This window comes from Hyaena hyaena, unplaced genomic scaffold, assembly GCF_003009895.1.
Source record: "Hyaena hyaena isolate Hyena2069 unplaced genomic scaffold, ASM300989v1 scaffold_30, whole genome shotgun sequence".
Classification (NCBI taxonomy): domain Eukaryota; kingdom Metazoa; phylum Chordata; class Mammalia; order Carnivora; family Hyaenidae; genus Hyaena; species Hyaena hyaena.
Window position 1 is genome coordinate 5,459,742 of NW_024080662.1, and position 27,895 is coordinate 5,487,636.

The 27,895-nt window shown below is 49.4% G+C and overlaps 1 protein-coding gene across 4 annotated transcripts in view; it reads left to right on the top strand.

The window, feature by feature from the left end:
- The window catches only part of SUGP2 (SURP and G-patch domain containing 2), a 30,734-nt gene extending 7,870 nt beyond the window's left edge, over positions 1 to 22,864 (top strand). For 2 of the 4 annotated variants that reach the window (XM_039228042.1, XM_039228043.1), the window contains exons 4-11: positions 2,273 to 2,393; positions 7,146 to 7,633; positions 8,691 to 8,802; positions 15,144 to 15,664; positions 17,508 to 17,569; positions 19,156 to 19,292; positions 19,994 to 20,114; positions 22,586 to 22,864. In XM_039228042.1, coding sequence (XP_039083973.1) covers positions 2,273 to 2,393; positions 7,146 to 7,633; positions 8,691 to 8,802; positions 15,144 to 15,664; positions 17,508 to 17,569; positions 19,156 to 19,292; positions 19,994 to 20,114 — 1,562 coding nt within the window. In that variant the 3' untranslated portion in view covers positions 22,586 to 22,864. Of the gene's footprint in view, positions 1 to 2,272; positions 2,394 to 7,145; positions 7,634 to 8,690; positions 8,803 to 15,143; positions 15,665 to 17,507; positions 17,570 to 19,155; positions 19,293 to 19,993; positions 20,115 to 20,316 lie in introns of all 4 variants that reach the window. The other 2 variants (XM_039228044.1, XM_039228045.1) reach the window with 2 other exon arrangements.
- Positions 22,865 to 27,895: the final 5,031 nt, after the last annotated feature.

The following is a 27,895-nucleotide window of genomic DNA, read 5'->3' on the forward strand; positions in this document are numbered from 1 at the left end:
ATGTGGTGGCCTTGTGACCTGTGAGGAAGCACTCCCCCCTCCACCCCTTTACCTCAGGAAGAAGTCCTTTTTCCCCCGAGGCAGTTTTCACCTTCCATTGCCCCAGCCACGTGGGAAAGCTTTATTTGTCCCTGATTCTCTTTACTCCCCTGTACCCTTATGGAGCCCTGACTACATCAAGCACAGAGTAGGTCCCGCTCCGGAGGGGCAGCCACACCTGTGTGTTGGAGAGGAAGCCTTCCGGAAGTGGGCTCAGGACTGAAGCAGGACCCCTCCTCCCCACTCCCCCACTTTAGGGAAATGCTGAGATGACATCTTCGGTTGAATGCTTTGATGACTACTATTGTTACTTTTTAAGTTCTCCTCTATAGAATTCGGTCTCAGGAGGAGGATTGCGGCTGAAGCTGGGGACCTTGCCTGTGATTACTTCTCAAGAGATGCTTGTAGTGATCCAAAAGTTACATTGTTTTTGAAAGCTTCTGACTTTGAACCCTTTATTCCTCTGTAAAGTCATGTGAAAGTAGAAGTTCTATAAAATGAGAGCCTATAACCAAAAAAAAAAAAAAAAAAGGAAACAGAAGCACTTTCAAAGGGGAAATACTTGCAATAGCACAACAATTGAAGAATCAATTTATCTGGTATAAAGAGCTTACACTGATATTTAAATTACGCTCAAAGCTGTATCTTGGACATAGGCAAGGACAGGACAGTGCAGTTACTCTATATAACAAACTGGAAAACCTCTCCAGTTCAGGAGTGGTTTTTGCAGAATTTTTTTTTAACCTTAGAGAGTGAGCCAGCAGGGAAGGGGGAGAGAGAAAGGGTGATGGAGGATGGAAGCAGGTACTGTGCTGACAGTAGAGTGCTTGATGTGGGGCTAGAACTCTGAAACCATGAAATCATCACCTGAGCCGAAGTCAGATGCTTAATCGAGTGAGCCACCCAGATACCTCCTGGAGTGGTTTTTATCAAATGACCAAACAGACCATTCTGTGATATTAAAATTAGCAAATATAAAAAAATAAATAATCTTATTCATTGAGGACACAGATGCTCTTCTGTGTTGCTGGTGGCATTGTAAATTAAGTTAAAATTCATATTGAAGGGGCTCCTGGGTGGCTCACTCGATTAAGCATCTGACTTTGGCTCAGGTCATGATCTCACAGTTCATGAGTTTGAGCCCTGCTTCAGGCTCTGTGCTGACAGGTCGGAGCCTGGAGCCTGCTTTAGATTCTGTGTCTCCCTCTCTTTCTGTCCTTACCCAGATTGCACTCTGTCTGTCTGTCTTCCTTTCTCTCAGAAATAAAAACATTTAAAAAGCAATTTAAAACAATTCTTATTGAAGGAAATATACACTTTAAGAAATGCTTTTCTTTTCATATGTTCAAATATGTTTTGTGAACACCTATCTTAGGGCCACTGATTTTTTTGATTAGGGAATTTTGTGTTGCAAATTTATATATGTTTTCTGATTATAAAACACGTATATTTAAAAACATTTTTTAACATTTATCAATTTTTGAGAGAGAGACAGAAGGTGAGCAGGGGAGGGGCAGAGAGAGAGAGGGAGACACAGAATCTGAAACAGGCTCTAGGCTCTCTGCTGTCAGCACAGAGCCTGATGCTGGGCTTGAACTCACGGACCAGGACATCATGACCTGAGTCAAAGTCGGATGCTTAACCAACTGAGCCACCCAGAGCCCCTACATATTTATATTTTATAGCTAGAGCACAAAGAAAATGAAATCCCTGGTAAATCCCCTGTTCACAGATAACATCTATTAATATTCTGGCATATTTCCTTCTAATCTTTTTTCTAATTGTCCGTATTTATATATCTTTTTTCTTTCTATTGGGAATCATAACTTAAATATGTATTTTATGTGTTTTATATCTAGACATGTTTTGTATCCTTTATATTTTTCCCTGAATGTGAACATATTGGTTAAGTGATACATGAAAAACAGAATAGAATTGCTACATACCGTTTCCTTCTATAGAAAATAGGCATACATTGCCCTGTGTAGTTATTGTGAGCTTGTGACTTTCTCTCCTAGTGGTTATGCTCTTCTATCATTTGGGAAGTTATTTTGCATAGTGGTTTTTAAAATACCATGCTGCTTTTCCTGTTTTCAATGCTGGTGTCTCAGGAATGAGGATTTCGGTCACCAGTGCCTACTTAGGTTCCATCCAAAACCTCTGGCTGTCCTGGTTGTCCCAGGCCCCACTCAGCCCAGCGTGTTTCTCAGAAAAGCCCTTTTTTGTGTTCCAGCGGTTCCTCAGCGAGCAGATCACAAGGTGGTGGATACTATCGACCAGCTGGTCACACGTATTGTCGGAGGCAGCCTGTCTCCCAAAGAGAGAGCCCTTCTCAAGGAGGACCCTGCTTACTGGTAGGTCTTTACATTTGGCCTCCCGAATCCCTCCCATAGAACACATGGCAAAGTTGGTGTCGTGATGGTGTCCAGTGCAGAGCGTGAGATACCTGTTTTGAGGATGGTATTTGCCAGTGGGAAGAGCATGGGGGGGCTCAGGTTCACCTGTGTTCAAGCCCCAGCCCTGGCCCTCCTGCAGGCCTGCCGTGTGGCCCTCTCACCCGGGCATGGAACCTCTGTGTCATGACCCCCCAGGCTTATGACCACTGGTGGCCAGGGGTAACAGACAGAACCACAGCCAGAGTTGTACATATGGGAGGTGGGGTACAACATCCGAAATAAGCCTGGAATTAAAAATCAAATATTTGAGAAAAATCAACATCATGAAGGAGAGTCCTCAAACTCAACAAATAGAGCTGATACCTGAGAAGACAGAGGTACTATTGGAAAAAAAATACTTAGTTGAAAAGTATGTATGTATAATTAATCGTCTTAGGTGGATAATAGTATATTGTACCATGGAAGAGGAACTTTGTTTTTGAAAAGAACCTAGTAAAGATCTCAGAAATGAAAAATATGTTGAAATAAAAATCTCAGTGGCTAGGTGATAGAATTAGACCCAGATGAAGAACAGCTTAGGGAGCTGGCTCAGAGACTTGCCTCCCTGAGAACTCCTTCGGAAGGAATTACCAAAGACTGTCAGAGAGAGAATGTGGTGCCAAGGAAGAAGATAAGAAACTAGTAAGTTTAGGACTTTGGTGCCCTGGTTTGAATTCTTAAAGGAGCACTTGTATGTGGTTTTTCAAAACTACCAATTGAATTAAGAAAAGCAGAATGTTTCTGCTTTGACCGCTTGCCATGCCAGTTCTACTCCTTGGAGGCGGTCACTTTTGGTTCTTTTTTTTTTTTTTCTTTCTTAATTTTATTTATTTCTGAGAAATAGAGTGTGTGAGCAGGGGAGAGTCAGAGAGAGAGGGAGACACAGAATCCGAAACAGGCGCCAGGCTCTGAGCTAGTTGTCAGCACAGAGCCTGATGCGGGGCTCGAACCCATGAACTGCAAGATCATGACCTGAGCCGAAGTCAGACACTTAACCAACTGAGCCACCCAGGTGCCCCTCACTTTTGGTTCTTAAGCCATTTCTAACAGCATCTCTTGATGATACTCCTGTGTGGCTAATCCTTGATCTGTCAGTTTTACGCATCTGTTAATACCCTATGAAGATAAATGAAGGATTAGCTCACTGTCCTCCCAGTGTTTGAGGAATTCTCAGTCGTTCATCAAGACTGCCTTCTTGCTAAGCTCCAGCACTGTTAGGTTCTTTTTATTAGTTAACAAGTGAAAAGTTCAGACCTCAGAAGACATGTGAGTAAGAAGGCTTTGTGTTATCTCCGCCCTTCAGGGTAGAGCAGAGATTGGAGATCTCCCCCTCCGTACAAGAAGCGAACATTGGTTTATTGCTAGCCTGGCCTTGTGGACAGAACTGCCGTTGCCTCTCACTGAGGTGGCCTGCCCCTTCGGGTACACTAAAGTAACAGTGCAGCACCCCCTGCAACTTTACTTTCTTGTCTGGACCACAGTTGGCAAGGCTTTCTCCATTCTTTAAGAGAGAGATTGCAAAGCAGCAGGCCCATAGAATGGTCCCAGTGGTGCAATGTGTAGAGCTGAAAGAATACGTCACTTTGTTTCTTCCCATCTTCTAAGTTGTCCCTTTGGAGTGGGGTAGCCTTGACTTTTGCTGGACCATGCTCTCCAGAGATAGCCCACCGCATCCACATGTTTACAGACTCAGGAGAAAGAAGGTGGTCACGAATCCCCCTTGGCAGCCTAAGCAGGATTGCCTCGAAGCGAACACACCGTCTAAATAATTGATGCTTGGTGGAGGAAACCCTAAAGCCCCAGATGACCTAGACATGTGAGGTGGTGAGTAGCAGGAGGGAGGTGGATGCTAAGGTGCTTGTTTTGTGCAGAGTGAGGACATAGCTAGTGAGTAGCTCTGGAGATTGACTGAAAAGAAGAGTTGAAGTGTATATTGTTTAGCCAGTAAAGATATACTACAAGTAGGATTTATAATTTTTGTGCTACTGTGGAGGGTGTGGGAAGCCAAAAAGAAAGTGCATTCATCCCAGTGAAAAGCAAGAAAGGGGAAAAAAGTGAAAAAGGAGAGCAAATAGGAAATAAGAGTACAATGGCATGAATACACCCAACTTTATTAGTAACCCATGAGTTCCCATGGGTTGATGCCACCTTTACCAGGGACTCAGATTTAAAAACACCAGCTATTAGGGCGCCTGGGTGGCTCAGTCTATCAAATGTCTGACTTCAGCTCAGGTCATGATCTCACAGTTTGTCATGAGATTGACGCCCAGGCGTCCCATGTTGTATGTGTTTAATGTTATGGCCCCACACACTGGGTTCAAATCCCAGCATAGCTACTTATTAGCCACGAGATTTACTGAATTTTTCTGTGCCTCAGTTCCTCTATCTGTAAGATGGGACAAATCATAATAATAAACTACTTCATCACGTTGTTGTGAAGTTTGAATTATACACGTTTCCTTGTAAGGAAAACCCTTTAAATACTGCTTGGCATTCATTACTGCTCAACATTAGCACCTCATCTTTACCTGCTTATACCCGTTCACTGTGTTCTAACTATTCCCTTATTTGGATGACATCTACTCCATTTCAGAGAATTATATTCAACGTCCTGACATGATACAGAGCAATCAGTGTTTCCAAGTGTTATTTATTCACACAGCTCTAAGCATCAAGATTCCCAGCTGTTGTAGGTCAGCTACAGCTAAGGATTGTCCCTGGTCAGCAACCTCCTTCGCCCACTTTTATGCTTTTCTCTATTTTGTCTGAAATGACATACCTCCTCTCTTTTTGGTCTGTAATTTTCCATTTTTTCCCCACTCCTTGTTTTATTTACCTCTGAGAGGAAGCAATGACTTGTACTTTTTAAGTTTATTCATTTGTTATTTCTGAGAGAGAGAGAAAGAGCGCGTGCACAAGCAGGGGAGGGGCAGAGAATGAGAGAGAGACACAGAATCCGAAGCAGGTTCCAGGCTCTGAGCTGTAACACAGAGCCCAGTGCGGGGCTCGAACCCATGACCTGAGATCATGTGAGATCATGACCTAAGCCAAAGTCGGATGCTTAACCAACTGAGCCACCCAGGCACCCCTGTTGTATGTGTTTAATGTAATGGTCCACTAGAACTTGGGGAGATTCATTTGTGACTGACATCCTCAGACTGTACTTGGCATCAGAGCTGTCCAGGGGGGAGGGACTTGTATCCTGGGGTTCTGGGTGACCTGGGTGCTGGCTCTGCTTTTTGCCCTGGGTGAGGGGTGCCCTTGCTGGGGCTGCTTTTGACAGAACCAGACCGTCTGCGTTGGTCAGTGTTCCTTTATGTGGGGCCCCTTGATTGTTAGGGTGCCATCTGGCAGGATGCTGCTCTTGGCCCCGCAGAGTGTCTGGGGCAGCGAGGGAGCCGGCCTGCAGCCTGTTTCCTCACATCCAGCCGGACCTTAACTGTGCAGAGAACAGCAGCAGGGGTTTCCCATGGAACTGCCCGCCAGGGACATGCCACGTGCTGCTGGCACCCCACCTTGTGCAGGGAGCTGGCATCTAGTCGACTTCTGTCATTAATAATTGGGAACCTCACTCAGTAAGCAGCCTCTTAACGTCAAGCAATCTGAAAACCACCTGAAATACTGCCATACCCACCAAATAATATTCTTTCTTCTTTAACACAAACTGGAATTGAACATTCACGGAAACCTGTTATGTATGGGGTCACAGAGACAATCTCAGCACATCCCAATAAAGGAAAATCACATGCGCCATATTACACAACGTATAAAAGTCAAAACTAGCAACAACCAAAATAAACCATGCTCCTAAATAACTTTTGAATGAAGGGGAATCAGAACTGACATTGGAAACTCTTTAGAGGGAAGCAGCCAGGGGAGCGCTGCACACCGAACGCAGCTGCAGCCGCACATAGAGAAAAGTGCAAGCTGGGACACATCTGTCAGGAATAGAGTGAACGTAAGCATTCACCACATGAAGTTAGAAGGAAACGGCAAAGAAAGTCCAGAGACTAGAAGGGGAGAGTTAATAGAGATGAAAGAAGGAGCCAGTGAAATGGGAAACAAAGTGAAGAACGTGTAAGTTTCCCTCCATGCCCCTTTCTATCCATTCCCCAGAGCTAAGTTTGTTTTAAATTGTTTGAATCTGTGTGAGAAAAGTAAATACGTGTGTATGTATGTACACAAAGCAAGTTCACGTCCTTATCCACGTCAGTGTTTCTCTGTAGCTTGCTGTCTTCTTTGGCCCAACATTGGATGTCTTCCTATGTCCATGCTTGGGACTCGGCCCCTCCTCTTTCCTGTACTGCACTTGTTACGGCTCTGGCCCGCGATTTCCCTGCCAGGGCACTCTGGCCTCGGTGGTGCTGCGGAAGGGCTACTGGGCACCCTGGGCCTTTTGAAGGGTGTCACCTCCCAAAAAGGGAATCCATAAGTGACAGGGTGGCAGTGTCTGTAGTTCCAGAGTGACTGGTTTGTGTTGCAAGGCCACCAGGAGTTGGGAGTTGGTTCGTGGCTGGTGATGGTGGGACCCAAAGAGGAATCAACGAGTGCTGGATCAGAGCTCCCTGTTGCCTTATAGTTACTCCAGAAATGCAGAAATGCAGTCATAGCAATGATTTGGTACAGGGTGGGTTTTAATCAATCTACTTCTGTGCTCGCTTTGTTGTACAGGTTTTTGTCTGATGACAGTAGTCTGGAGTATAAATATTATAAACTGAAGCTGGCAGAGATGCAGCGTACGAGCCACACCTTACCAGGAGCGGATCAGAAGCCAACAGCAGCAGAGTGTGCGGTCCGGGCCATGCTGTATGCTCGGGCAATCCGGAGCCTCAAGAAGAGGCTCCTCCCAGGCCGCCGGCGGGGGCTGCTCCGCGCTCAAGGGCTCCGGGGCTGGAAGGTGAGGAGAGCAACCACCGGGACCCAGACTCTCCTGTCCTCGGGCGCCAGACTGAAACACCATGGCCGGCAGGTTCCAGGTTCATTGCAGGGAAAGCTCTCCCAGCCACATGGAAATGCTACTACCAAGGACTGCCCACCAGACCCAGCCGGACCCTCTCCTGGGGACCCCAGCCCAGAAGCCTTGGGCCCACCCTCCAAGTCTACAGAAGTGGAAGTCTCTGAAGCCCCTCAAACCTCCTCTCCCTGCCCATCTGCTGATGGTGAGTACTCATTCCTGTCCTCCGCCCCCCCCCCCCCAGGCTTCAGCCCTGATTCCAGTCTTTGGGGTTGGGGGTTGGGTGGGCGCAACCTGAGTGGTCTGAGCAGCAGGCAGAAGGAGTAGGAACCTGGCCAGGACAGGTGCACATGGCGGCACCTTCTTTCCTCTAGTTTCCTAGAGGGGCTGGCCTTCGAGTCCCATAGCAGTCTTCCCCCTGTCCTGAGGGTGGACCTGACTCAGCGAACTACCCGGTGACTGTGCCTCCCTGCAAGGTCCTGCTGGCGGCCACCAGGTTGTGCCATGTGCCCATGCTCAGGGCTTTCAGCTCCTTGATCCGTTTCTCACTCTATTCTTGCCCTTTTTACATTCCGTAGGGCTGCCCGTGTCTCTCGTTCTGCCTCTTCTTCCCCCAGGGTCTCTGCTGTCCTCCTCAGGGTTAGCTGACCTGCAGTTTCTGGTTTCTCCTGGCCATTATCTTTTCTGTCTGCAATAGGCCTGCTCCTGGCCAGTACTTGTCACTTAGCACTAAGTGAGAATGAGAGGGGAAAAAATCTCCACAAGTGCTACATTCTCTAGCTACTGTCATGTAACGAAACATTCCAGATGGTGGCTTCCAACCACAGGGCATATCCGATGTTGCTCTGAGTCTGCTGAACTCTGTTGGGCCCATATATGTGTCTGTGGGCAGCAACTGGTTGGGGGGGCCATCAGCTGGGGTAGCAGGGGTATGTGACATGCCTGTCACCCCCTAGCAGCTAGCCTGAGTTCGTTCACCTGACAGGGCTGGGCCTCCAGGAGAGGCAGTGGAGGGGCTCAAGACCTCTGAAGCCCAGGTTGCACACTTACGTTGCATTCTCTTGGTCCGCAGGAGTCCCGGGGCCAGCCCCAGTTTGGGGGCAGAGAATGCTGGGCAGAGCTGCAGGGTCATAAGGCAAAGGGCAGGGATGCAGTGAGGGGACACAAGGGGCTGTCTCTGTAATTAGTCTCCACAGCCCCCCAAAGTTGAAATTGGAAGCAGCAGCTCAGAACTGACACGTGACAGTTGCTTTGTTTTGTAGTTGACGTGAAGACAATGGAGACTGCAGAGAAACTGGCCAGGTTTGTTGCTCAGGTGGGACCAGAGATTGAACAATTCAGCATAGAAAACAGCACCGACAACCCTGACTTATGGTATGTAGCCATCATGCCCTTTTTTTTTTTTTTTTTTTAATATTTTTTATTTCTAGGAGAGAGAGAGACAGCATGAGCAGGGGAGGGTCAGAGAGAGAGGGAGTCACAGACTGAAACAGACTCCTGGCTCTGAGCCGGCAGTCAGCACAGAGCCTGACGCGGGGCTCGAACCCACGAACCGCGAGATCATGACCTAAGTGAAAGTCAGACGCTTAACCGACTAAGCCACCCAGGCGCCCCAATGCCCTTTTGATCTGAGAGTGTTTATCCCACAAGTGTCCTGAGAACCTACTGGGTGGCCTGGCAGGCACATGTCTTCCCCGAGAGACACCCAAGTCATGGCCTCGCTTTTGGTGAGCTCAGTGCTATAAGAGGGGAGTATCTGCTCAGTGGTGTTGGGCGGTGCTGCCCTCTTCTGGGGCGTCGGGAAAAACCTCTCCTGGAGGGAAGTTTAAGCTGTATTTGAAGGTCAATTGGGCTTTGCCCAGGGGAGGGGGAGAGAGCACCCATGCAGAGAGGCTAATAGGTTCCCAGAACCTTTGCAGAGGCTGAGCGGTGTGGGGTAGTGGGTGAAGGAGGGCAGGGCACTGTCCTGGCCACATCAGTGTTCTGGGCAGGATGATGACAGTTTGCTGCTCCTGTAGTGATGGATGGGTCCTGTTCCAGTGGTGGGCAGCAGGCACTTCCGTGTAGTGGTGGCCTGGCATCCTTTTGCCAGGAGGTGGTGCCATTACCCTCGCCATTCCTCAGTATATGTGCTGCCGAAGCGAGCACCCCTCGCCATTCCTCAGATGGGGTGGCCCACTCAACACCACACGGCCTGCTGGTGACAGAACCAAGAAGCCTGCTCTTCCTTGAGGGGCGCGGGTTCTCCTCCAGACAGAAGCTGCCTGGGAGCCTTGTGTTCCTGGTACTGAGCCATAGCCCTGCTGGGCTCCATTCGTCGCAGTTGCCATGCTGTGTGACTTGTATCCAGTAGTTGCCTGGGAACTCTGGACCCTCGCCCTGCTCCTCCCATGCCCGAGAGTCATGCTTTAGTCTAAGACTACAGTTGAGGGCCGCCTGGGTGGCTCAGTCGGTTAAGCCTCCAACTTCGGCCCAGGTCATGTGAGTTAGAACCCTGCATCCGGGGCCTGACAGTGCAAGGCCTGCTTGGGATTCTCACTCTCTCCTCTCTGCCTCTTCCCCTGCTCACGTTTTCTCTCTCTCAAAATAACGTAAATAAATAAAACTTAAAAAAATAAGACTATCATTGAAAACTTCACATTTCCTAGTGCATTTCTGGGACCCTGTTGTGACCCAGCATGCTTGGTGGGGACCTGGAGTAGGGTCTGCACTGGGCATGCCTCCTGTTTCCTGTGAGACCCAGACCAGCCTCATGGAGCACTGATGTTTTCATGGGTGCTCAATCCGGTTCTGCCTTTTATAGGCCTGGTGACCTTGGGCCTGCTGGGCCTTACAGGCCTCAGATTTGGGCTGCCTGCTCCACACAGGACTGCACCCTGGCAGGACCGGATGAAGGGGACAGCCGGGAGCATTTCATTGGTTGTTTTCCCCAGTGAGAATTCTGCATCATCCTGGGCACCTGCACTGCCACAGTTTGGGTTCATTGTCACCCTCTCTGACAGCCGTTTCTCAGCAGTGTTCCCTAGAAGGCGCTGTCCCCTCCTTGCCCACAGAGGGCCCCCATCATACAATAACAGTAGGTGGAGTGATTCACTCTGTCCCCCAGTGCTCACTGAGTAGTTTGAGAATGACGGCACCCATTTCCTATTAAGAAAAGACCAAGGTGACTTTTTGTTTCTTTTCCTTTAGAAAAATGATACTTCTAATGTGCTGAATAGTTGAGTTCATTCATTTTGTGGGTATGGTCATCAATTCGACATATAGTCAGGTTTATTTTATTTCTATAGAGATTCAGTTTTGAGGCTATTTTTTCCTATCCTTTTTAATTTAATTTAAAAAAATAAGTACAGTATTTGCATGGTTCTAAAGTAAAAATTACAAAAAATAAGCTCAGAGAAGTCTCATCCCTTGGACCTATCAGCAGGAAATCATTTTCATTCATTTCTAGTGTGTGTGCCTTTCCCCCTTTGTTCTTATACCACAAGTGACCTTTTGTATGTAGTAGACACTTTTGCACCTTGTTTTTTTCCTTTCACAACCTGTCCAGAAGTCCCCCCTGCCTGTCCTGCCTGTACCCTCCTTGTCCACTGTGTCATTCCCATCATGCAGCCCCACCAGGGTCACTCCCTGGCTGTAGGCATTCACATTGCTCTTGTGGCCCCATTAGCGGCCTCACGCACAATGGCTTTGTGTTTGTGGAGAGACTCTTCCGGTATCTCCCAGAAGGGGGATTATTGGGTCCAAAATCATTGCAAGTGTAATTCAGTAAATAATGCGGATTCCCCTCCCCAGGACCACTCCCCATGCAGTGCCAGGAATACCAGTCCCCACCTCTCACCTTTTGGCATGCCTTAGAGTCAGTAGGATTCACGAAAAATTTCTAATTTCTGCAGTGAAATTTTAGTTTTCGTTTTTCTTATGAGTAATAGTGAACATCTTTTTTTTTAATTTTTTTAAAATTTATTTTTTAATTTACATCCAAGTTAGTTAGCATATACTGCGACAATGATTTCAGGAGTAGATTCCAGTGGTTCATCCCCTGTGTATAACACCCAGTACTCATCCCAACAGGTGTCTTCCTTAACGCCCCTTACCTACTCAGCCCATCCCCCCTCCCACAATCTCTCCAGCAACCCTCTGTTCTCTATATGTAAAAGTCTCTTCTGTATTGTCCCCCTTCCTGTTTTTATATTATTTTTGCTTCCCTTCACTTTTGTTCATCTGTTTTGTATTTTAAATTCCTCATATGAGTGAAGTCATGATATTTGTCTTTCTTTGACTGACTAATTTCGCTTAGCAAATACTCTCTAGTGCCATCCACATAGTTGTAAATGGCAAGATTTCACTCTTTCTGATTGCTGAGTAATACTCCATCGTATACATGTACCACCTCTTCTTTATCTGTTCATCTGTCAGTGGACATTTGGGCTTTTGCCATACTTTGGCTATTGCCGATAGCGGTGCTATAAACATTGCATGTGCCCCTTCAAAACAGCACACCTGCATCCCTTGGACAAATCCTTAGTGCAGTTTCATCCCTTGGATAAATCCCTAGTGCAGTTGCTGGGTGGTAGGGTAGTTTTATTTTTCTTTTTTTGAAGAACCTCCATATTGTTTTCTGGAGGGGCTGCACCAGTTTGCATTCCCACCAGCAGTGCAAGAGAGATCCTCTTTCTCCACATTCTTGCCAACATCTGTTGCCTGAGTTGCTAATTTTAGCCATGGTGTGAGGTGGTATCTCATGGTGGTTTTGATTTGTATTTCCCTGATGATGAGTGATATTGGGCATTTTTTCATGTGTCTGTTAGCCATCTGGTATCTTCTTTGGAGAAATGTCCATTCATGACTTTTGCCTATTTTTTCAGTGGATTATTTGTTTTTCTGGGTGTTAAGTTTGATAAGTTCTTCATAGATTTTGGATACGGACCCTTTATCTAATAGGTTATTTGCAAATATCTTCTCCCCTTCCATCGGTTGCCTTTTAGTTTTGTTGATTGTTTCCTTCACTGTGCAGAAGCTTTTTATGTTGATGAGGTCCCAATAGTTCATCTTTGCTTTTGTTTCCCTTGCCTCTGGAGGTGTGTTGAGTAAGAAATTGCTGCGGCCAAGGTCAAAGAGGTTTTTGCCTGCTTTCTCCTCTAGGATTTTGATGTAAGACAGATGATCCTGTCTTACGTTTAGGTCTTTCATCCATTTTGAGCTTATTTTTGTGTATGATGTAAGTATGTGGTCCAGGTTCATTTTTCTGCACATCACTGTCCGGTTTTCCTAGCACCATTTGCTGAAGAGATTGTCTTTATTCCACTGGATACTGTTTCTTGCTTTGTCAAAGGTTAGTTGGCCATAATTGTGGATCCATTTTTGGGTTTTCTGTTCTATTCCATTGATCTGAGTGTCTGTTTTTGTGCCATGAACATCTTTTCATAAACTTAAATGTCTTTCTTTTGTGTATCTTTTTGTAAACTATTCATTTGCTCCTTAAAAGAAAAAGATTGTCCTTAAAAAACAGCTTTGTTGTTGTTAAATAGCTTGCATTTTTTAGAATTTTGTGTCAGTGCAGCTTGTTCTTGCTTTTTGTCTGGCGCCTTACTCAGCATGATTACTTGGATTCAACCGTGTTTGTCGCACGTAACCCCAGTTCACTCCTCTTTGTTGCTGAGTGTGTCCTGTTGTGTGGCTGGACCCGTTATTTACCCATTTGCCTGTTGATGACATTAAGACTTTTCCAGTCTGGGACGATTACAAATAAGGCTGCTGTGAGAATTTGTCTATAAGGTCTTTATTTCTCTCCAGTAAATACCGAGGAGAGGAAAGGCTGGCTCTATGGTAGGTCCACGGTTAACCTTTGAAGAAACTGCCAAGCTGCATTTCCAAGCGGTTGCAACCATTTTGCATTTTTAGCAGCCAGGACGAGAGTTCTGGTTCCTCCTGGTCCTCATCAGCACGTGCTGGCATCAGTCTTTGCCATGTCAGTGTCCCAGTGCAGGGAGGCGGCGTCACTTTGTGGTTCTCATTTCTCCAAGGAGTGGTGGTGCTGAGTGTTTCCAGTTGTGCTCTCTCTATGCAAGTGTCCCACTTGGGTCTGTGGTCCATCCTTGATTGGGTCGTTGATTTACTTATTAATCAGTTTGGAGGCTTCGTTGTATGTTCTTTATACGAGTCTTTTATCAGGTATGATTTGCAGATATTTGCTCCAGGTCTGTGACTTGTTTTCTCATCCTAGCAGTCTTTTGTGGGGCACCTGACTGGCTCAGTAGGAAGGACATGCAGCTCTTGAGCTCAGGTTTGTGTGTTCGAGCCCCACATTGAGTGTAGAGATTACTTAAAAATAAAGTCTTTTTAAAAACATTTATTTCTACACCCGATGTGAGGCTCGAACTCACAACCCTGAGATCAAGAGTCCCATGTCCTGTTGGCTACTGAGCTAGCCAAGTGCCTCTCCTTTCTCAGTTTTTAAGATCTCTTACCTATTTAAATAGTTGTATATGTTTCCTTCTTAGTTTGATGTTTATCTTTCCTTTTGCTTATGCTTTGTTCGGCAATGCAGAAGTGTTTCATCTTTCTTCTGTTGCAGCTGGATACTGAGGCATAGAAAGCCTCTCCCTACACACGGGTTATAAAGACATTTATGTATTTTTCTCTAGCACTTGTATGGCTTCAGTTTTATGTTCAGATCCCCTGTCTGTGTGGGGTTATTCCAGAGCAAAGGGTGCTACATGGATCCAGTTTAAATATTTTTCTGAAAAGCTCCGCGGTTGTCCTGATACCATTTGTTGAAAATATCGTCATCTTTGCACTGGTTTGAGACATCAGCTTCATCAGATGCCTTGTTTCTGGCCTTTCTCTCAGTGGCTCTGTCCATGTGTTCAAGGACTAGTACCATACTGTTTTAATACACCTTATAATATCTGGTAGGGCTAGAACCCCTCATTGATTTGTTCAGAGTTCTCCCGGATACCTTTACATATTTATTTTTAACTATGAAGTCTAGAATCGTGTTCAAATCCAGAAAAAAATGATGCTTTTATCAGGATAGGATTATGCATTAATCTATTAATTAGGAAAGAATCAACAACGTCATGAGGTTGAGTTGTCCCAGCCAAGAACAAGGGCTTATTTCCTTGGGCCCAAGTATATTTCGTGTCTTCGGGCGTGTCTTCAGTTTCTCACACTGGCCACAACCCCAGGTCACGGTGGCCGCAGGACTCTGAAGTGCAGAGAGGCGTTACCGCCACCACATTCACTCAGCTTCGCTGTAAAACAAGAGGCAGAAGTGATGCCCCCTTCTCTGCCTCCTACCTGGCAGTGTGAAAGGAACCAGGCAGTCACAGTGAGCACGCGGAGGCCCAGAGTGGCTGGTGACAGACTAGAAAGGGATGAGGTGAGGGCCAGGTTGGATCTGTGGTGGCAGTACTGGAGCTTTTTCCAGCACATTCTCTGGTCATTTCCCTTAAACCTTGTTCCTCCACCCTCTTCCCCTGAAAAGCAGTCAGGCAGGCTTCCTATATTCTGGCTCCTTTGTTAATTACTAATATTTCTCAGACTTTCTGTCTCATTGTGACGCCGCACCATCCACTGGAGCTGGTGTGAAGAGGTCGGGGTACCTGCTCTTTGGTCCCACTCCCAGCTTTGTCGGATCTCCCCTGGACAGTTGCAGTAAATGCGAACGTCCAGGGGACCCTCTGACTAACCAGCATGTTTTATCCTTACTCCAGGTTTCTCCATGACCAAAACAGTTCAGCCTTCAAATTCTATCGAAAGAAAGTATTTGAACTATGCCCATCGATTTGTTTTACATCATCTCCACTGAACCTCCACGCTGGTGAGAGTGCTGATTCTCAGGAGAGCCCCCGTGACCCCATGGAAGGGGAAGAAGAGTTTGAGGCCGATCCCCCTCAGCAGGAGGCGGGGCTCGAGAGCCCGGAGGGGATGCCCGAGGATGAGGACGAGGAGGAGGACGAGGAGGAGGATGAGGAGGACGAGGAGGAGGGGGGTGAAGAGGCCTCCGCTCCTAGAGGGGCCTCCAGGCCAGCAGGAGGGGCTGACAAGTCTGAGGGCAGCCCCCCCGCTGATGGGCTCCCGAACGAAGCGGCTGAAGATGGCCCGGCTGGGGCGCCTGCCCCATCACAGTCCTCCTCGGGCGCCTGCTTTCCCCGAAAGAGGGTCAGCAGCAAGTCCCTGAAGGTCGGCATGATTCCGGCTCCCAAGAGGCTGTGTCTCATCCAGGAGCCCAAAGGTGAGTGCCTGGCCGTCATCACGGCCCCCCTAGTGTGGAGCTTCTGTTTAGCACCTGAGGAGGAACTGTGGTGCTCAGTCGTGGACCGTGAAAAGTTGTGGAGACTGGGTGATGTCCCCCGATTGCTTGGAAGAATTTACTGGCCCTCAGCCCAGGCTCAGCCACAGGACAACCAAGCTGGTCCCTGTCATCCTTCCTGCCTCTGATTACACCTGCTGATCTGGATGTTCCCTCCCCAGATGCCCCCAGGGCCAACAGAGCATGGGGTTGTTTGGTCTTGTGTTTTTAACCTAGAATAATTCTGGCGGTTTTGCACACCACCCTAGAATGTTCCTGTGAGGCTCACGTTGCCAGCTGGTGTAAGGTCAGCACCCTGAGGACACGCTGCTGTGTTAGTGCAGCAGCGGTGTGTCAGTGTTAGGTGCTGCTTGGTGCTTCCATTAGTGCTCACAGTCCGATGAGGGAGCCCTGGCTGTGGAGGGCAAGGGCTTGGGTCATCTCCGCTCTTTCCTGCCCTTGACCGTGGGGAGTGCCCAGCCTTCTGAGCCCCTGGATGGCCCGCGGCAGTAATGCCTGCTTAGTAATGATGAAACAGACACAGGTGGGGCTGGTCTCAGGCAGTGGCTAGTGGGAGTCATGCGCTCTGCTGCCTTGGCCGTGGGAGGTCATTTCCTTTCCCATGGGGAAGGTTCTCGAGCTTCTATTTAATAGCAATAAAATGCATCCTTTTTAAGGGGACAGCTTGTGGACTTTTGCCAAATGTGTACAGCCATGAACTTCTCCAGTTCAGTGGAGCTGGAGCCTTTCTCCAGAAACGTCTCTGTGTTTCCCTGTGGTCTCCTCCCCATTTTCTGGCCTCGTGGTTCTGCCTTTTCTAGACTGTCATTAGCCAGAACGGCATCACGAGTAGCCTTTTGATGGTGTGGCCGTGGCCCAGGTTATTCCTTGTGCCTCCCGCCCCACCAGGTGTCTCCACACAGCTAGGCCCAGGCTGTGCCTCACACACGGGGCTGGCACTGCGGTCCCTGCGTGTGAGGTGGATGTAGTGAACGGTGCCCCATCTTGTGTCACCTGTGTGCTCCTTGTTGAGACGCTCACACTCACCCCCAGGGGCATCAGTTCAGCTTCTCCTGCTAACGGAACGGTCCTGTGGTTTGTGTTTGGGAATGTTGGCGTTACCACGGATGGCCCGCCGTTCTGCCCTACTCTTACGTCCTTCAGAGCATACTGCTGGTGGCGGCAGCCCATCTGAATGCCTTGTACGTCCTTCATGGGGGAGAAGTGGAGGGAGCTCTTTCTATTTTGGAAGCTCTCATTTCCTTGGGTGGTTGATGAGAAAAAAACCAGACCTGCTGATTCCCTTTCATCAAAAATAATGATACGATGTGATTCGGTGCTCTGTGTGAGAAGCATGGTTGGTTGGTTTTTACTGGAAGCTCTATGTGGACTTTAACTCTTCATCAGTGGAACAGTCGCAGAGACACTAGGAGGGCACAAGGTTGCAAATAGTTTCTTTGTTGAAACAGAGCATGTTCCTGAAGTCACGGAAAACGATCTGTGCATTGAGCCCTTCATCATAAACACGGGGAGTCAGGGAGTCGTCTGTTAAGTAGACTCCTCCCCACAGAGGCAGCCTTCAGTTGGGCCGAATTCTGCTGTCTGGTCATGGGTCACTATTCCTCAGAGGCATCCTAGTGAGAGGCACAGCTGACTTTGGGGTCTAGGTCGTAGCTACCTTCTGTCGGCAAAGGGGTTATATTAGCCTAAATGTAGCACCCTCATTTTCTGAGTAATTTGGAAAAAGTACATGTATGTGTATGTATTTGTTCTTTATGTCTTCCAGTTCATGAGCCAGTTCGCATCGCTTATGACAGACCTCGGGGTCGTCCCGTGTCCAAAAAGAAGGTGAGCGTGACAGTTCTCATGCATGACATAGTCAGAATTTGTCAGCGTTTCAAAGGGCACTGTGACTTGTAACTAAGGTACACTCATGCTTCAGGCGGACCTAATGTATGAAGCACAACACACAGCCTTTGTCCTGAGGGATTTCTTGGAACTGTTTTTGCTTTGTGCAAAGCACAGGAGGGTAGTAATTAGTTTATTTAACAAATAGGTGAGGTCTGATTCGTGCAGTGTTGGACAGGTGAACAAAGTAATGTCCTGGCCCTTAAGTTCAGACTTAGTGGACTCTAATTGTGGTTAAAGAGCATGCTAATTCAATCATAAGCCCAGGGAGTGTGTGTATGCTTGTGTATTAACTGATGGACACTTCCTATGCGCCAGGCCCCATCTACCCAACGAGAGGCTGCAGCAGCAGGGTCAGCAGTGACAGGAATGTGTGGGGCTCTTGTGGCCTGTGTGCTATGGGTACGGAGAAGCAGGTCGAAGGGAGATGGGGAATAATGTGAGGTTGGGGGTGCCATTTATTCAAGGAGGCCTGGAAGAGGCCCTGGGTTGGTCTTACATCAACAGGCAGCCCTCTGTGGCACCCAGATGGGGGTGGGGAGGTGAGGAAGTAGAGGTGGTGAGTCCCCAGGTCACATAGGCCAGTAGACAGAAGTCAGCAATGTGGCTTCTTCTCTGGGGGAGGCCCTGGGGACCTGTGGTGGCAGTTTGGGTGGAAGACATGGCCACGGTGGCTGCTGTGCCGAGAGTAGCCTGTGGTTGGGGAGCTGGTAGGAGCCAGGGGCCAGGAAGGTGAAGACACAGTTGGTGAGACTTGCTGACGGATGGCGTGTGGAACAGCCACACCCCAGAGCCCACCTCCATGGCTGTCTGCCCAGCAGTTAGGAGGATGGAGCTGCCACTGAGTGAAATGGAGAGCCCTGTGGGGGACAGCTCATCTGAAGGAGATGCGCTGCCCTCCAGACAGCTGGGTGGACACGTGTGGGGGCAGGTAAGGCTGAGCGAGGTCATCTGGGATGTATGTGGGATATCCCAGGTCTTCAGAGGTCGGGGAGGTGAGCCAGGAACCAGGTGTGGTCTCTGATGGTGTTGGCTGGTGAGGAAAGGCCAAGTGGTAGACACCGGTCGCAAGTGCACGGTCAGTCTCAGTGGCCAGGTGAGGTGTCGGTGTAACGCCAGTTACAGCAGGGAGGAGGGGCTTTTCTGAGCCCACAGCTCAGGGTCCTAATTGATGTGTTCAGTTTGAATTTGCGCTGGCACCTGGCTGCCCATCAGGTGGCCTGGGTGAGGGCACAACCTGGTGAGGTGGCAGCCAGGTTCAGGCTCAGCCTGGCCACTTAATCTTGGCATCTTATCTCCTGAGTCTCCATTTGCACATCTGTCAAGTGGCACAGTCGCACCTACCTTTGGTTCAGAGGTACCCCGAGAGTGAAAGGAAATGCAGATTAACCTGGTGTGCAGCAGGGTCTGCAAACTCCATTGCTGCTTGGGGTGGCAGCAGGCCCTGAGGAGGCCTCCCCTGCAGCTCTCTGTGCACCTCAGTGGTGTTGCCGCAGCCCGCTTGCCATACTCTTCTCTTTCCTCAGAAACCCAAGGACTTCGACTTCGCCCAGCAGAAGCTAACTGACAAGAACCTGGGCTTCCAGATGCTGCAGAAGATGGGCTGGAAGGAGGGCCACGGCCTGGGCTCCTGTGGGAAGGGCATCAGGGAGCCCGTCAGCGTGTACGCAGCAGGCACTGGGGCCCGGGGTGGGGATGGGCAGCGTGCTTGGGAGAAGCAGCTTTCTTTGGGATCCTGGTCCTGAGTCCTTTGATCTGCAGCCTGATTTCTTGGCTCCCCTCATGTGAAACATGGCTTAAAGCTGGCAGGGTTTTTTTTTTCCTCGCAAAGAGAGTCTTCAGATGAGATGAGAAGCAGATCATTTACATATGCAGCTGTTCCCACAGGCCCCTTGCTGCACTTGCACAGACTATTTAAATGACTTCTTGGCCCCTGGCATTTCAGCCACATTCATTATTGTCATAAAGGCTGAGTGGTAATTCTAGGTAGGAACAATAAGAACCACTTTCCCATTTCCTGGAACCCTTAAGCAGGCTAGCCGGGGAGAACTCGGCCCGGAGTTTGTGAGGCCCCGCTGAAATCCAGCAGGCATTTCATTTAAAACTGAGCTTAGCACCTGCTGGGAGAGGCTTTCTGCTCTAATCAGGGGCTTCTGAGCATGTTCCTCAGAAGGTCCCCACACCTACACAGGTGAGTACCCCGTGTTCCGCATTATGAATCGTGTCTTCACTTTCCCTTTCCTTTGCTGTCACTGTTGTGTGTCCCGCCTGCTTCCATCCCATTCTGACCGCTTGTGCCGCTTCCAGTTTCCTGGTGGCCAGGCTTTGTGCCCAGGCGTGGCTAACTCTCCATTTTGCTCCTAGGGGAACTGCCTCGGAAGGGGAGGGGTTAGGTGCCGACGGGCAGGAGCGCAAGGAAGACACATTTGACGTGTTCCGTCAGAGGATGATGCAGATGTACAGACACAAACGGGCCAACAAATAGGTATGTGTGTGAGCTGGTGCGTGGGGCTTTCTGCCTAAGCTGACATCCTGCTACGTAGAGACGATTTCTCCAGAAAAATCCGAGCTCCCCGTTCCCCAAAACCAAACGTCGAACCACACACATACGCAACAACAACAAAAAAATTCTATGAGGGTAACAAAGAGTGTTTAGATGTGGATGTGTCCCACCTCTCACTTTCCAGGTTTGGTTGAAGGAGCGAGCCCCACGCTCACCGAGCATGGCCGCGTGGCTCGACAGCGGCCTTGGTGCAGGGCTCCCGGGCACGACTGCATGTGGCCATCCCGGGGAAGTAGGCCGCCGCGGAAATGGCCTTGGGTCTTGCACATGTAAGGGCGATCTGGAAGCGGGCACTGCCGAGGACAGTGGCTTTGCCACATACCTTTCTGAGCATCTTCAAATCCTTTTGTTCTCAAGGGCCTTGGGTCCATATAAATATCCCCTTCTTTCTGTTCTCTTTTTAGCTACCTTCCCCACCCATAATTTCCAACTCCGTTTTGAACAAAATCGTTCTCTCCCTGAATAGATGAAACCATTGGTGAGAAAGATCAGGCTTGAAGCAGCACTTACTCTTAGCGCGCCACCTCTGCCCCGGACCTGCCCTGGAGCCAGTGCCCAAGTAGGTTTGGTGTGTTCACAAGAAACAGCGTCTCTGCAGGTCCCGTGCGGAGGTTCCGCTGGCTTCTCTTCTTCTTCTTCAACAGAAAACGAGTGCACCATTCCCTATCTGCTTTTGCTTTCGCCCCTTCTTCTAAGTGCGTGTGGCAGCCAGTGCCTTGCAGGTCTTTCCCGGTCCCCCCTCAGCGGCCGGTGCTGTCCTCCGATGGCGCTCCAGAGCCAGCCCCGTCAGGCTTCCCGCCCCAGGGGACTCTCTCCAGAAGTGCTCTGTCAGCACACTTGGTGTCAGACCAGTGACGGAGTGTCTTCACGTGGTTTACAGACTGCAAATGGGCGACTGAAGCCAACATCAGCGAAGTCCTCCCTGGGAGCATAGCGCAGCCTGCCGGCGGTAGCACCAAAGCTCCGGGGAACAAGTGGAGATACTTGATTCGACGAAGGCGTTATTTACGGAGTCTGGGCTCTTAAGTGCGTCCCCAGAGACTTGGTGGAAGTTTAGCCACAGGATAATAGAGCCGTATTCAGTGGGGAGCAGTCATTACAGGGATGACACTTGCCCAGATTCACAGGGCACACCAACTGCAGTGTGCTTTTTTTTTTTAATCGCATATGGAGTCTCTCCTACAAAGGGCTGGGAGTGTAAACTCTTCAGGACATTTCATTTTTGGCATGTGCAGCAGGGTAAAGAATCGTTTTCTCGGGCCTTTGTACGGAGCAGAAAGCATCCTCCTGGGGCGGGCTCCGCAGCTGTTTGCTATTTCCAGGCGCGTGATTGCCGCCCTTCTATCGCCTCCCGGCGCTCGGCTCCTTGCAGCTCCATGCAAAGCTCTCGGCTGTGGCAATCTCAGCCCTTCCTCATAAAGCAGCAGTGTTGAAGTTTTAAATACGTGCTAAAACCTGGGAAGCTGGGGATCCTGCTGACACTACAAGCTTGGGGGACACAGCAATGAGTTACTGTGTTGGCCAGTCTTCACTTTCTTAAAGCCACAGGCCCCGACTGTGGTCCCAGCTTGCTCTCTGGCTCGTCTTGTCGGGCTCACACCCACCATCACAGGCCTGTGCTGTATCTCTTCCAGGCTCTGCTTGCTTCTGGTTGTTTCTGTTGCAAGGGCAACCGGCAGATCTTTATGGCCAGGGAGATGCTGGAAATGCCTCAGCAGAGGTGAAGCTGCCTGCGCGGGTGGCGTGGTGTGGGGGAACCACAGCTGTGGAGTTCATCTCTTTTCTTTCCTGATCCTTCCAGTAGCCTTCCATATTGGCTGTGTGTTGGGCACATGGATGGAACTCTGAGAACAGGGCTTCTGTCCTCTATGGCCTTTCACAGAGTGCCCATCAGCCCTGAGCATGGCATGTACTCTCCAAATAGGTTCTAGCTCTTTCTCTCCAGCATAGATAGCTCTGACCATCATATTCACTTTGTGCTTGTATATTCGTTCTTGGCTTTCTCTGCTTGTGTTTGTGAGTAAAATGCTTTAGGAATTACCAGGGTATGAGCCCTGTCCCTCAGCCTCCTGCCTCCCTTCCTTCCGGGGACATCCCACTTCGAGCTGACCCCGTGAGCCTTTGGCACACATCAAAGGGAACACCTACTTCTTGATCCTGGAAAGTCCTCTGAGCACTCAGGCGATGCTTTTCCTGTGCGTGTGATGTCACAGGAGCTGGGGCGGAGCCTGATGGCCTGTCCCTGTGCCAGCTGTGGGCCAGGGACCAGCACCGGCCCTCCGTGCTCGCCCTTGCTCCCTCTGGCGAAGTCTCCTCACGGGAAGCGTGCGTGCGAGTGTGGTGTGCGGTTGCATAGCCTTGTCAAAGTCACAGTGTCTTTTCTGTCATTCTAGTTCCAGGGTCTCTTCCATGAGGACGACAGGCATCCGGAAAGTGCTAACTCGCCACTTTGGGTGCTTACTGTCTCTGGCTTGTTTCCATCACTGGAAATCATATAGAGAATTTTAGCGTTTTTTGGTCCTTGGTAAAACCTAGAAGACATTTGTGATGTTGCAAAATGGAAGTTTTTGGTTTTTTGTTTTGTTTTCTCTTTCTTTTTTTTTAATCTAAGAAGTTGTGAATGTTGTTAATCATTTAGCAGTTGCAATAAATGTAGAGGAAACCCAATTTTCCACGGTCTCTGGTGTGTTTTTAAAGCGTGGCTGGTCGGGGAACACATAAATGTCACAACGCTGCACCGAGTGTCGGAGATACATGCCCTGCCGCCACTGACTCTCCTGTCCCCTCAGGCTTTCCCTGCCTGGAACCCAGGGTCCCAGCTGTCAGACCAGGGCCCCCCCGAGCTTCCCCTGATGCAGGAGCCCGGCCTGTGGGGTGTCTGCAGCGCTCCCTTCTGTTCCCATGTGCTGCCCAGCCTGCGCCTGATTCTTCCCCTGACAGTGCCTCGCCCTTTGGGGAAGGAGTGAAGGCCAAGGCTACAGCAGGCACGTACCAGACCTGCGGGGCTTTCCACGTGACAGCAGAGTCATGGGGAGGAGCCGGGCTGCTGTCGTGCCCAGCACACAGGGGGCCCGGGGAAGGTTTGGGGTGTCTGTCAGCCAGTTAGGAGCAGGTGAAACAGGCCCCCTAGGAGCTGATGTGGGAACCTAAGTCTCCCTCCTTGCTGTGCCCTGGAGGACACACAGGAGTAGCAGTGATCCATGTGACCGTAATGGGAGCCATCGCCGGTCAAGAACGTCCCTGTCTTGCCTTTATCTTCACCAGAGCCCAAGAGGGCAGTGTCTGACTGTGGGCTTTAGCACCCTCCCTGAGAAAGTTCCCCGAACCCTACAACTTCCCTACCTCGTCTCCCACCCCCTTTCAGGAGACTGGAGGTAGGTGTGAGCAGAACTGCTCCTGTTCTCACCTCCGGGGAAGCTGAAGGTCACAGATGAGGACCCCTGGAGGGAGGATCTCCAGCCTGGGACACCCGTTTAGGCTTTAGCCTCAGGCTTGTTTCCCCTTTGCAAGCTGGGAGGGATTCCTTCCAGTTTGGAAGGTGAAATTTCCTCTGCTCTCTTGTTAATTTAGAGCTAACACGCCAACTTTAGTAGGCCATTCTCGGCCTAGAGGGCCCCTCCTCTCTCATTTCTCCAGCGCCCCATCCTGGAAGCCTTCTGGATGCCCCAGGGCCCCTACAGGAGCAGAGGTGCTGCTGGACACTGAAAACAGTATGTGATTTTATTTACTTTTTTTTTTAAGTTCGTTTGTTTATGTGAAATCTGTACCCAACATGAGGCTCGAACTCATCACCCCAAGGTCAAGAGTTGCATACTCTTGCGACAGAGGCAGCTAGGCACCCCAAGTGGCGTGTGGTTTCTTTCTTTTTTTTTTTTTCCCAAGTGGCATGTGGTTTCAAAACAAGCTTTTGCTTGGGGCACCTGGGTGGCTCAGTTGGTTAAACGTCCAACTTCAGCTCAGGTCATGATCTCACAGTTTATGGGTTCAAGCCCTGCGTCGGGCTCTGTGCTGACAGCTTAGCCCAGAGCCTGGAGCCTGCTTCAGATTTTGGTATCTCCCTCTCTCTTTGACCCTCCCCTGCTCACGATGTCTCTCTCTCTTAGAGAAAAATAAAACATTAAAAAAAAATTTTTTTTAATTTTTTAAAACGAGCTTTTGCTATGTGTGGGCATATGTAATGCAGGTGCCTACTACAGGCACCCACCTATTAACAGAACTTCCTTTGCAAAGTGGACTGCGTCATGGATGAAATTTTCACTGGTTACCACACATTTCTATGTGGCTTGAAGTCTTTGCTTGTGTGATCTTAGAATGACAAAAAATTAAGTGTCGATGAAAATGTGGATAATAAACTCAGCCGTGGATTTGCTTTGAGAATCAAAGGAAATCACAGGTGTCAACTTCAGGGCCCATAGCACAGACTGTATCCTGTGACCAGTCTTCCAATAGTTACTGGTCCCCCTGGACTCTAATTCTCACATCCAGCAGAACCTGGTCTGTTTCTCAGTGGAGAAACTGAGGCCCTGGACAGTGTGACTCCAGACCCACACTCAACACCAAGATTTCCATTTGATCTTACCTGGTTTTGAAGCTCCCCATACACGCACACGTGTGCTTACATGCACAGCCACAGACGTACGTACACAGGCGTGCACATACACAAACACACATGTGTACGTACACACATGCATCTGCAGACACGTGGTTTCTATTTCCCACCAAACCCCTGCTCACGGCCCTGGGAACTTGGACATTCCCAGGAATTGCAACTCCACTGTGCATCCGGCACCAGCCACTTCCTTCAGACCCCAGGAGGGGGCCTCACGAGCTGCGCTTTGCTTTGCTCCAGTGTCCTCCAGAGATTTCTCAGGTCGGCTTTGTGGGAGTGCCACCCTCTCTTCCTGAGGTAGCTCAAAGCAAAGCGGAACTTGAGGTTTGGAGTACTCCGTCTTCACATGTCCAGTGTACTGTGTCATCTGCGGCCAGTGGGGCACCTCTCTGAACCTCAGTTTCCTCATTTATAAAGTAGGAAGTAGTATCTACTGCCAGGGCTCTGAGAATCAACGGCAGGACACTACGATCGAAGCTCACAGACGTCAGCTGCACAGGATGACTGTCCTGAGTCACTGCGGGCGTGTCACTTTCCCATCCGCTCACTCTCCCTGCTACACTTCAGTCCCTGGTGCCTCAGTTTCCTTATTTGTGTAACAAGGATATTCCTCCCACCCTCCCGCTCTGTGGTCTGATAGCTGTAGCGGAAAGGTCAGGATTGTAATCACCGGGAAGAGTTTCTGTGTAAGGGATTTGGAGGACGGCAATGCAGGCAGCCAATAAATGGCCCAGAAGAAGCGCGCTCCCTCTGACCATGAGCCCGGCTCGATGTTAGAATTGCGGGGCGCCCAGGTGGCTCAGTCAGTTAAGCATCTGAATCCAGCTCAGATCATGAGCTCACGGTTCGTGAGTTCGAGCCCCACATTGGGCTCTGTGCTATCAGCCTCAGATCTTCTGTCTCCCTTTCTCTCTGCTCTTCCCCTGAACTCTCTCTCTCTCAGAAATAAGTAAACATTAAAAGAAGAAAAAAAAACATTAGAATTGCTAATGCTTGCCTGTGTTGGTGAGGGTGACACCCCCTCCCTGCTGGGATCACCCCAACTTTTTGGCTTATAATTGGTATAAACATCACATAAAATTAACCATTTTAACATGAACAATTCAATGGCGGGTAGTACATTCACAACGGTGTGCAACCAGCAGATCTGTCCAGTTCCAGAACATTCCCATCACCCCAAAAGGAGACCCTGTGCCCATTAGCAGTCACTTCCTGTTTCTACTGACCTCTCCAGCCCCTGGCAGCCCCTGGAACCCTTAACAAAGCAATTACACCCTGGGAGATAAAATCCAGTTGCAAAGCGTGATGTGATTTTTGTAGAAATTTTATAAAATGTGGGCAGGATCCCCCATCCACGAGGCTGTGTTTGAGCACCCAGAAGACAGACCTTCTAACCTGGGAAAAGGGGGGGGGGGGTGCCAGGGGCTCTTCCCACCCCGCCCCCTCTTCCCCAGGCCAGCCTTGCGTGCGTGCGCGTGCGCGTGCCTGTGCGGTTTGAAGAAAAATCCATTGAAGAATATGCAAAGGAAGTAAAAAATGACGAAGCACATGCTGGCAGCAATTGTGGGTCTTTGTTTCAGAGACAGCTGTGCTTTTCAGAGGAAAAAAAGCACCGGATTTGAATGGAGACTGTCTCTTTCCATGTCGACCTGGTAATAAAGCCTCACTTCCTTTCAGGACCTCTGTCTGCAGGCTGTCAGGAAAGTCTCTCCAGCTTCTCCCTGGCAGAGTCTCTCAGTTGCCTTCCTCCATTTCTCTGTTGATTCACTTGCTCACTCGCTCATTCATTCATTCATTTGCCACACATTTGAGGAACACCTAACTGGTGGGACTTTCTATCTAGCATCTAAAACCCCACGATGAAATTAGAAACAAGAGTCAGTGATTTGAAGGAAACATCCAAGGTACAAGAAAGGGTAGTGATGGGCCCTGGTCTGGGAGGTGACATTTCATTAGAGATCTGAAGGATGACTAAGAGCATGCCAGGCAGAGGGAATGGCACGTGCAAAGGCTCTGGGGTACAAGTGAGCCTGGCTATGGGAGGGAGAGGCGGGAGAGAGTCAAGGTTGAAGAGTTTGGGGGGTAATAGACAAATGCTTATTCTGTTTTGAGGCAGTGGGGAGCTTCAGAGCACAGGAGGGGAATAGCCCTATTTATACTTTTTTTTAATTGTAAAACAAAGATAAAATTCACAATTTTAAAGTGAACAATTCCATGGCATTTAGCACAGCCATGATATTGTACGATCATCGTCTCTCTGTAGTTCCCGAACATTTTTATCATCCCCAAAGGAAACCCTGTGCCCATGAGTCATCACTCCCCATCCCCCACCCCCAGCCCCTGGCAACCACTAATCTGCCTTCTGTCTCTATGGATTTGCCTGTTCTCGACGTTTCCTATCAATGGGATCACACACTGTGTGACCTTTTGTGTCTGGCTTCCTCAATTTATATTTTTAAAAGAGTAATTTGGAAGGGCAGGAGGGGAAGCGGGCACTGTGCTCCTCCATCCACACACCCCTGGATGCGACCCCATTTAACCACAGCCAAGGGAACTCTGCCTGAGGCGCCCCCTTGCTTGTTCTCCCCTCCCTCCCCCTACTGCACAGACTCCCCGCCCTTATCTGCCTGGGCGCTTTCTTTAAAAATCACTCACCCGCAAATCCTTTCCCAGGCTGTGCTCCAGAGGCAGGCCACAGGTGCTGGCGGCCGGGGGGGAGGGCGTCATGTCCTCCAGTCCCCTGTACAAGCCACTGCTGCCCCGAAGTGGGCCAAGAGAAACAGCCTCGGACCCTGTGTGCTGGGCAGCTCTTTGGCAAAATGATCCAGTACAGTTACCAGGAAGGATTTTCCAGGCAGTTCCATCGGTGCATGGATGCCTCTGTCTCCATGAAGCTGTGTCAGAGCAGCCTTGACCTCAGGCCATTGTGTGACCATTACCCCAGAGCCCAGACCTGAGCTGTCCGCTCACTCTGTCTTCTGGTCTTCAGCATTCTTGGTGGATTATTGCAGTGGGTGTGGATGGCGGGGCTCAATCAGAAAACTTTCCAGTATCTGAGTAAACAGGAGCCTAGGTGAGCTGGGAGTGTCCTGGA